Source organism: Camelina sativa, chromosome 11 (assembly GCF_000633955.1).
Source record: "Camelina sativa cultivar DH55 chromosome 11, Cs, whole genome shotgun sequence".
Lineage (NCBI taxonomy): Eukaryota > Viridiplantae > Streptophyta > Magnoliopsida > Brassicales > Brassicaceae > Camelina > Camelina sativa.
In genome coordinates, this window is record NC_025695.1 from 1,593,994 (window position 1) to 1,604,277 (window position 10,284).

At 36.2% G+C, this 10,284-nt stretch overlaps 3 protein-coding genes across 3 annotated transcripts in view; 2 read left to right on the forward strand and 1 right to left on the reverse strand.

Moving 5' to 3' along the window:
- LOC104721035 (protein MRG1-like) overlaps positions 1-459 on the forward strand; it is a 3,667-nt gene extending 3,208 nt beyond the window's left edge. Inside the window, exons 10-11 of the mRNA XM_010438940.2 lie at positions 20-104; positions 201-459. Coding sequence (XP_010437242.1) covers positions 20-104; positions 201-294 — 179 coding nt within the window. The 3' untranslated portion in view covers positions 295-459. The remainder of the gene's footprint in view (positions 1-19; positions 105-200) is intronic.
- LOC104721036 (probable cadmium/zinc-transporting ATPase HMA1, chloroplastic) lies at positions 603-5,060 on the forward strand. Its single transcript, XM_010438941.2, has 13 exons — positions 603-1,207; positions 1,303-1,453; positions 1,538-1,722; positions 1,857-2,003; positions 2,091-2,286; positions 2,413-2,525; positions 2,859-3,097; positions 3,469-3,574; positions 3,688-3,852; positions 3,995-4,211; positions 4,294-4,481; positions 4,565-4,651; positions 4,734-5,060. Exons 1-13 carry the CDS (start codon positions 719-721, stop codon positions 4,899-4,901), a joined length of 2,451 nt encoding a protein of 816 aa, XP_010437243.1. The 5' UTR covers positions 603-718; the 3' UTR covers positions 4,902-5,060.
- Positions 5,139-6,406, reverse strand: LOC104721037 (transcription factor MYB44-like). The gene has a single exon (XM_010438943.2). The coding sequence runs from the start codon at positions 6,278-6,280 to the stop codon at positions 5,342-5,344; it is 939 nt and encodes a 312-aa protein (XP_010437245.1). The 5' UTR covers positions 6,281-6,406; the 3' UTR covers positions 5,139-5,341.

A 10,284-nucleotide genomic window follows, 5' to 3' on the forward strand; every position in this document is an offset into this window, starting at 1 on the left:
AAAAAAAAAAAAACTGCAGTGAAATTGCCGGAGCTTCTTTCATATGTAAACATGGAAGAAGAAACATGGAGTCGTATGCAACAAACATTATCAGACTTCCTCAAGTAAGCCTACTTAGTCTTTCCTTTTCACCACCATTTTGATATCTCTCTTTTTCAACGGCGGTGTAATATAGAATTGCTCTATAAAAACGATTACAGGTTCGTTCAGAAGAATCATAGTACTTTCTTGCTACCAACAGCATATGATTCTGATAAGGTGGTAGATAGTAAAGGCAAAGGAAAAGACGAGTGAGAGCTGCAGGAAGAAAATAATGTCTGTATGGAGATGTTGTAATTGTTATAAATACCTACATTTTTCTGATGAAACCACAATTGTAACATTTTTCGGAGATTTGTTGCCGAATATGAACATCTTTATAGGCCGTTCAAGTGAACAATTTGATTCGTTTTTTTTTAATCCTAGTATTTTTTTTTTGTACTAGTACTATTCAATAATACATGAAAAAAAAAAAAAAAAAAAAAAANAAAAATGTATAAGATGAGAGATTATTTATGTGGCTAATATTATCGGAATAAATTATATATATTGGTTCCCTACTTTCTCTGTTATACTTCTTTCTTCCTTTTCACCAAAAGACGACTCTAATACGGAGCTGGCGAGATCAGAATCAATGGTGGCATGAACAAAGACGGTTGAGCTCAAATTTTTGTCGACTATGGAACCTGTTGCTCTTACTCGTTCTTCTTCTCTTACAAGATTCCCTTATCGTCGCGGTTTATCTACTCTCCGACTCGCTCAAGTGAACTCGTTCTCAATTCCTCTTCTCCGTCAAAAACCTCTCCCTCTTCGTATCTCTGCCTCCCTTAGTCTTCCACCACGGTCGATTCGTCTACGTGCTGTCGAAGACTACCATCACGATCATCATCATCACGACGACGAGCAAAATCATCACCACCATCACAATCAACACGGATGCTGTTCTGTGGAATTGAAAGCGGAGAGCAAACCACAGAAGGTGTTGTTCGGATTCGCTAAAGCAATCGGATGGGTTCGATTGGCCAATTTCCTCAGGGAGCATCTTCATCTTTGTTGCTCCTCCGCCGTAATGTTCCTAGCTGCTGCCGCGTGTCCTTACCTTGTTCCTAAACCTTACATTAAATCTCTTCAGAACGCATTCATGATTGTTGGTTTCCCTCTTGTTGGAGTAAGGGTTACCCTCTCTCTACTATGAAGCTTGTCGTTAGATCTTTTAGTTTACCCAGACGATTTAAGCAATTTTTGGTTTAATGGTTTTCTTAGGTTTCAGCATCTCTCGACGCACTTATGGATATAGCAGGAGGAAAAGTGAACATCCATGTCTTGATGGCACTTGCGGCTTTTGCATCTGTGTTTATGGGGAACGCTTTGGAAGGAGGATTGCTTCTAGCCATGTTTAATCTTGCTCACATTGGTCAGAACTGTAGGGATTTTTCCATTGTTAATGTTATCATGACGCCAGAGATTTTTGAGCCTTTGTCTTGTTGTTTTTCTTCAGCCGAGGAGTTCTTCACAAGTCGGTCTATGGTGGATGTTAAAGAGTTGAAGGAGAGTAATCCGGATTCTGCACTGTTGATCGAAGTGAAAAATGGCAATGTTCCAAATATTTCTGATTTTTCCTACAAAAGCGTTCCTGTGCACAGTGTAGAAGTTGGATCTTATATTTTGGTTGGAACTGGTGAGGTCTGTGAAACTTTTCTATTTGCTTTCATTACTTTAAATATTTTAGATATGTGAACTTTAATATCATTGCTATAGATATGTTTACTGGTGTTATAATCACGGCTGTTAAGTAATGGAATTTTTTTCTTATGTAGATTGTGCCTGTAGATTGCGAAGTCTATCAAGGTAGTGCTACCATAACAATTGAGCACTTGACTGGGGAAGTCAAGCCGTTGGAGGCAAAAGCTGGAGATAGAGTGCCTGGTGGTACAAGAAATTTGGATGGCAGAATGATTGTGAAGGTATTTTTAATCATATTCTCATTGCTTTGGCATGCCTCTTATGTGGAAACCTCAATCTTTACTTATTCCATGAAATTTCTAAATCAGGCTACGAAAGCATGGAATGATTCGACGCTTTACAAGATTGTACAGTTGACCGAGGAAGCACATTCTAACAAACCCAAACTTCAAAGATGGCTAGATGAATTTGGCGAGAATTACAGCAAGGTGGTGGTTGTTTTGTCACTTGCTATAGCCTTCCTTGGTCCATTTTTGTTCAAGTGGCCTTTTCTCAGCACTGCAGGTAGATGTCAGGGTCATGTTCACCCTTTTTAACATAACCAATTCCTTGGTGAATCACAAACTGAATCTTCGTTGATTAACAAACTATTCTTATTATTTAATAAGATATATCACTTTCATTATACAGCGTGCAGAGGATCTGTTTACAGAGCATTGGGACTTATGGTGGCCGCATCACCATGTGCTCTGGCCGTAGCTCCATTGGCTTACGCCACTGCTATTAGTTCCTGTGCAAGAAAGGTATTGTTCAAGTACTCTATGTGACCACTGCTTAGTTACTGAACGTATAATGTGTATCTTAGCTTTCTTGCACTGTGCAGAAATGCAATTTTGAGTGGTTTGTATATGCTCTCTTGTAGCAGATTAAGCTATATAAGCCAAAGAATCTTATGTGATCTGACGATAGTTAGGACTGAATGGTGCCTAATGGTACATAGGCAATAACATCGTCTCATCAGTGTAGACTACTATATTTCTTTTAGTTCAACCAACTGTTTGATATCATTAGTATTTAGTTCCTTTTTTCCAAATCTTATTGTAAGTGTGTAACCCTACTGTGTGTAACTTTTATAGGGAATATTGCTGAAAGGTGCACAGGTTCTAGATGCCCTCGCGTCTTGTCATACTGTTGCTTTTGACAAAACAGGGACCTTAACAACTGGCGGCCTTACTTGCAAAGCAATTGAACCCATTTATGGGCACCAAGGAAGAAATAATGCAAGTGTAACAACTTGCTGTGTTCCAACTTGTGAAAAAGAAGCTCTTGCAGTAGCGGCTGCCATGGAAAAGGGAACCACGCATCCTATTGGAAGGTTTGCTTGTTAGACATCAATTGCTAGTATGCAACTTATTTATCTCAAACTCTAGAACTATTCAAGTTTTACTTGTCCTCCTATCATTCACATTGCAAAGTTCTAGATCTCATTTTTGGATGGTACACTCATTTTGGGTAATATGTTGATGTTAAAAAATTTAGTCCTACATCTAGAACGTTTTCTTATTTCTATTCGATCACCACGAACAGAAGGGGCATGAAGTAACTTTTAACGCTATGAAGCTCTCTCTCTCTGTGGTTTTTAGACTGGTTCGTTGAAATAAATGATGTTGGGTCTGGTATGAGTTAGAGACCTATGAGTACTGTAGCTATTTTCTGGTGTTTCTGACACATTTGATCTTACTGCAGAGCTGTGGTAAACCACAGTGTAGGTAAAGACCTTCCTTCTGTTTTTGTTGAAAGCTTCGAATATTTTCCTGGCAGAGGCCTTACTGCTACTGTAAATGGTGTTAAGGTGCAAGACAGTTATTTACTAGTTTTTATAGTATGTGTGATGTGTGTATATTTCTGGCTTTTATTCTCAAGTATCTGATGTCGTCTCTCATTGCATTTTTGGCTTTGTAATAGTCAGTAGCTGAAGAGAGTAGATTACAACAAGCATCACTTGGTTCTATAGAGTTCATTACCTCGCTTTTCAAATCTGAAGATGAGTCTAAACAGATCAAGGATGCTGTAAACGCCTCTTTGTATGGAAAAGACTTTGTTCATGCCGCTCTTTCTGTTGATCAAAAGGTATGTTACGACAAAAAGGTTTGGTGGTCCAAAAAACACTTTCCTACATCACAGTCAGTAATTTCAAAATCTGACCATGTATTTGTCCACATATGACTCTGTATCACTGAAATTTATGAGCCTTGCAACTAAATTTATCCAGGTAACATTGATTCACCTCGAAGATCAGCCTCGTCCAGGGGTGTCAGGAGTTATAGCAGAACTTAAAAGCTGGGCCAGACTCCGAGTAATGATGTTAACTGGGGATCATGATTCAAGTGCTTGGAGAGTTGCAAACACAGTTGGTATTACCGAAGTCTACTGCAACCTAAAGCCAGAGGATAAGCTAAATCACATAAAGAATTTCGCTCGGGAAGCAGGTAATCATTACTCTCGCCGTAGTCACCAATCAAAAACATCTATCAATAAGCTGAGAATTCAGAGTGTTATGATTTTTGTTAGGTGGAGGTTTAATTATGGTAGGAGAAGGGATTAATGATGCTCCAGCTCTAGCTGCTGCAACCGTCGGGATTGTTCTTGCTCAACGTGCAAGTGCCACTGCGATTGCTGTTGCCGACATCTTACTTCTTCGGGACAACATCACCGGTGTTCCGTTCTGTGTCGCTAAATCCCGCCAGACAACATCATTGGTAGATGAAAGAAAAAATTCTTTGTTCGTAACCAATATCAGATGTAAGTTTGTCAAATTTATCAAGTGTTTATCATGTTGCAGGTCAAGCAAAACGTAGCTCTTGCGTTAACATCGATATTCTTAGCCGCTCTCCCCTCAGTTTTAGGGTTTGTTCCGTTGTGGTTGACGGTAAGCAAATTAATACCCACTAAAAGCTTTGTATTCCATCATTTACCTGAGACCTATATAACCTGCGGGATTTTGATCATAGGTACTTCTACATGAAGGCGGGACTCTTTTGGTGTGCCTAAACTCAGTACGAGGTCTGAACGATCCATCATGGTCGTGGAAACAAGACATATCTCATCTAATCAGCAAGTTAAGCTCACAAGATCCTACCAGTAGCAACAGTTTAAGCTCTGCAGAGCCTTCACATTAGGGGTAACTTGTTGTCCTTTTGTCTAATTATGCAGAAGCAAGAAACTGTATTGTATGATCCGCTTATATGAAACATCATCATTCGTATATATATGTTACGTTTCGACTGGTTTCTTCAGGTGATTTTATGTCACGTGAATAAAATTTACTTCTTTTGGTTTGTGTTTGTCTCCTAGTAACAAACCCATAGAATAAGTTTGACTTTTGTTTTGTAAGAAAAAAAAAACTGGCAATATTGTTGTTAAATGATCTTTGCTTTGGTTTCAATTGAATCACGAAAGACCCATACAAAAGATTTTTTGATTCGCTTTCCTTCTTTCGTCTCTACTACTGGCTGGCTCTCTATACATTGAAAAGCTTGAAACTTTTTTTTTTTATTTTCCCGAGAAACAGAGGGAAAAAAAACTTCAAACTTGGTTCTTTTATCACTCACTAGTACTACTACTCCATCTTCCCAATCCCGATTTGGTTCACTATAAACTCTCTAAACCCGACACGACGGCTGTTTACACTTTGCGGCATACACGAGCCACCGCCACCACCACTACTTCCTCCGCCGGAACCACCGATGTTCCCTCGCTGTAAATCCGCCATGTAACTCCTGACCTCCGTCCTGATCATATCTTGAACCACCGTCATGAATTCACCACCAAATCCACCAGATATCCCTTTGGGATCTTCTTCTACTTCTACATCCTCTTCCTTTCTAACGGGGAACAGCTCCGCCGTGTAACCACCGTCCATAACCGTATTCTGGTTTAGTTGCGGTGCCTCGTTGACTCGAACCGTCTCCTCAGTCCAAGGGAGAGACAAGCTAAGATATGTCGGCGGATCTTCACCGGACGATGACGCAGTCACCTCAGATCTAACCGTCGGTTTATTAAACACGTGTTGTTGGCCTTGGCCACTAGATTGCTCGCTGACGTCAGATCCCGATGGACTCCCGGGACTCATGTACAGCCCAGTGGACACACCACCACTCGCCGTACGTTTCAACGGCTGTTCCTCTCCTAAATTACCATCGTACCCTCCACTGCATTTTCGCTTCAGCGTCGAGTTCCAATGGTTCTTGATCGCGTTGTCGGTTCGTCCATTGAGGAGACGAGAGATGGTAGCCCACTTGTTACCGAACCGAGCGTGAGCTCGAATAATGGTATCGTCTTCTTCCTGAGAGAAAGCACGGTGCTCAACCTCGGGAGAAAGCTGGTTACACCAACGGAGACGACAAGATTTGCCGGAACGTCCAGGGATTGATTTGCTAATCAAAGACCAGTTCCTCGGACCGTGCTTTTGAACCAGCCTCTGCAACAGATCGTCTTCTTCTGGACTCCATGGACCTTTAATCCTCTCCATATTCTTTCGGGTCGTCGGGTTTGACATCGCCGCCGGATCTTTTTTATCGGACTGTTCTGTTTTTTTTTTCTTTTTTTTCTCACGCGTCCTCTTTGTTTATTTTGTTTTTTTTTGGTCCTTAGGAGTTTTTTTTTTTAATGTGTTGGAAGAAAAGGTTTTTAAGAGGATAAGAGCAAGAAGAGAGAGTATTTATACGAGAAGGGACTGGGCAAAAAGGGTAACCGGTTCAACCGGTTAATCTTTCTTATCGCTTTTTTTAAACAGAAACTATATTTTTTTAAGTTATTTTAGTTAAGAAAAACTCTGCACTGTGTAACTATTTCTTAACTGCATAAATGTTCTTGAAACGAATTTTATAATTTGTTTGTTAAGGAACAAAATAAATTAAATTAAAAAAAAAACCGTTTTGACTATAAATAAAAGAGATTTGATCAGTGTTAAACGGATAACTATAGTCGTTACTCATTAACGATTTTGACTAATTCAGTCAAAAAAACTATATATTGTTAGGAGTTATTGATTTAAACGTNCAAGGGAGTGGGCAAAAAGGGTCACCGGTTCAACCGGTTAATCTTTCTTATTTGCTTTTTAAACAGAAACTATATTTTTTAAGTTATTTTAGTTGAGAAAACTCTGCACTCTGTAACTATTTCTTAACTGCATAAATGTTCTTGGAAACGAATTTTATAATTTGTTTGTTAGGAAAAAAAATTAAAACAAAAAAAACGTTTTGACTATAAATATAAAAGAGATTTGATCAGTGTTAAACGAATAACTATGGTCGTTACTCATTAACGATTTTGACTAATTCAGTCAAAAAAAAATATATTGTTAGGAGTTATTGATTTAAAAACGTTGAATAATTCAATTTTTATAAGGCAGTTATCTTATATATCCATATATACTTGTTTTCCTAAGTCAAATATTCCAAGAAGAAAAAAAAAAAACAATTTTCTGTGTTTATAGAATAGTCATAAATTGGTCTTACACACCCTACCCTAATAAGCAGCGGTCTACAAAGTTTTAAATGAACGTTTGTTGCGTTTTTTATCATCATCATAAACAGAAGATATTTTATTTTATCGGCGATTAGAAAAAGCGTTTAGGGCGATCAGCGTTTATGATTGATTGTGTGAGGGGTCGAGAGCAGAGGAGAGAGAGAATCTTCCAGGAAAAACGGTTGGGGACTTGGGATACAGCTGTATATTGACACGTGTCAAATTGAGTTTGTGAGATTTGCTTTTTTTGTTTATAATAGTAATAAAAATAAGAGAGTACGCTTGAATTGTACAAAAGGAGCGTTAGTTCCACTCTCCGTTTAACAGGTGGAGCGTTTTTAACCCAATCATTTCATTTTCCTTCTTAAAAGCAAAATCAGTGACACTCACAAAGTAGTTAACTTCTACGTTTAGGAAAAAAAAAAAAAAATCATATTTCCTTTTTTTATATTAATTCTTAACTTTTATGAAAGTTTGCAATTTTCATACGTTTATGACAAAAATTTATTTTGTAAAACATTGTTACTATTATAGTAGAAAAAGTGAATTCAAGAATGGCATTGTATACGAAATGTTTTTTTTTTTGTATATATCAAATACAAAATTTGGTGAAAAGCTTGTAAGTGTTGTAATTTTTTTTTTGTCAACTGATATTATAAATTTTAAAAAGGATACAACGTGAATTATAACTTAGCCGGCAGAAAATAAAATATCCACGGAGTCTAAAACCTAAAAGAAGAATACTAAATCGACCAACAAACATAAATTCCTGGAAACATAAAACCAAACCAAGGGAAAGCTTGTAAGTGTTGTAATCCAACAGCTTCAAATTGCTTGATACCAAAAAAGTAAAAATAAAAATATTGCTTTAAAATAAAAATATTGCTTTTAAAATAAAAATAGTAAGTACAACCAAAAAAAAAAAGACTACAAAGAAGTCAATAAAAAATAGCCGAAAGTTTTTTAGTTTATGGACAGAATAGAAGTCTTTTTGATATGTATTTTTCAATATTTTACGCACACTGTTTGTTACATGTCATTGTCTATCTCTTTGTGTGTGGTTATATATATAAACGATGTTCCAAATATCCAAAATTTTGCTTAAGATGTAAAATGTGTCGGTGAAAATAATGTTAGACGTTGTAGTCGTAGACAGCAAAGCTTCTAGGCTTCTAGCTCTACCTACAACATACATGTAACTAGAAATCACAAGTGAATATGTGATAGTTTTACAATGGTGTTAAAGTTTAAAAACCTAATGTCATGATCCATTTACAGGAAACGAACAAGATATTAAAAAAAAAACGGGTTGAGCTCATTAAACCAGAAATCAAAATGGTACGCCTAGGTAGGTAATTGAATTTGAGCGTGTGGGATGGGATAATAAATACTTTTTCAGGATATGTGATTTTGTAGTGTAGTAACTTTTTTTTCACTTACACAAAAGTGTAATTGGCAGAGAAAGTAAAAAAAACACTAACAAACTGAGATAAAGATACGAAGAAATATCTAAAAAGATTCAAAAATATCTAAAAAAACAAGCCCTCTTTATGCAAATATCTAATTTGCCTATGTACACATGAGATGAGATTCGTAGATTATTTTTTTCACGAAGATAAGAAACGAACATGCAAAATATCTAACTTGCCTTCAATGTTTTTTTGTTTTCGTAAATAATATTTTTTTTTAAAACTCAACCCTATTGGCAAAGCCGTTTGATAAACTCGTGGATCTAAACAACAAAAATTGAAGTAAAATGGTAAAAAAGAAGAATGTGTGTGTAGTTACCATAGTATAATATTTAAAACGAAAAGAAAGAAGAAAAAAGAATCAAGAAGGAGAAGAAGATAAGGATGAAGTAAACAACGGTTAGGTATGAGGTTTTTTTTTTTTTTTTGGTTCGATTCGGGGTGACTTTTTTGACTGAGGAAGCCAGCCTGTTTGCCATTCATTCATATTTCTTTTCTTTTCAACAAATAAAAAATAGTTTTTTTTTTTGTCAAATAAAAAATAGTTATCATTTATTTTTTGGATATTTTGCCGATCTCTTAAAAGAAAAAATAAAATAAAAAGAGACAGTTTGCATACGTGGCGGAAAACGACAAAGATAGATCGGAAGTGCTGATCGTTACCACTTTTTTAAATATATATATTTTTTGTTTAATCAATAAAAAAAAGAAGACAGGCTGTAAATCTCTGTGCCTCCCTTTAACGGCCACTCCCCCACCTGCCGGTCACCCACCCCCTCTCTCTCTTTTTTTTTTTTTTTTTTTTAAAAAAATTAATTACTTCGCTATTTTAGTAATTACTACCATTCTTTTTAAAACTTGTGTTAAAAACTTGGAATAAATAACAAAATTTTACTTACGTTTCGGTACTTTAAAAATAATAAACGTAAAAGATGTGTATAGTAGTTTAGTATGTTCAATAATATCATATATGTGAGGAAACTTATATAAGTACATAGGATAGGAGGGTCGTGTTGAGTTGAATAAATCGTAGTCAACTATGTTGGTTTATTTGAGAGCCAAAGAATTGTATTCGAATAAAGATATTAATTGCATTCTCACTTATTATTTTTTAGTTTTCTCCAAAATGGATTATGTAACCAACCAACGGTTCACACTTCACAAGTCAATTTTTAACCATCAGATTTATTTTATTTATGTTGTCGCCAATTTGATATGATATGCATTCAACGAATACATATCAACCAACCACCACCGTATAAAAAAACTGTAAATATTAAATACACGCCTATATATGTATATATATATATTGAATATGATCTTTCATGCAGTGTAAAAATAAAACAGTTTAATGCTATTTTGCGTTAAATTATTCGAGATGTCAACTAATCGAGATCTCTTATACATTAGCCAATGATTTATGTAGATAACTTTTAACCAATTCCAAATCCATCGCATTTGTTTCAGCCAAAAAATGACCAAAGTTACGTTTGAACCGCAGGGAATAAACAAATCTACAGTGAATGTTAGAAACTTTAGAATAATAATTAAAACTGGGGGGGGG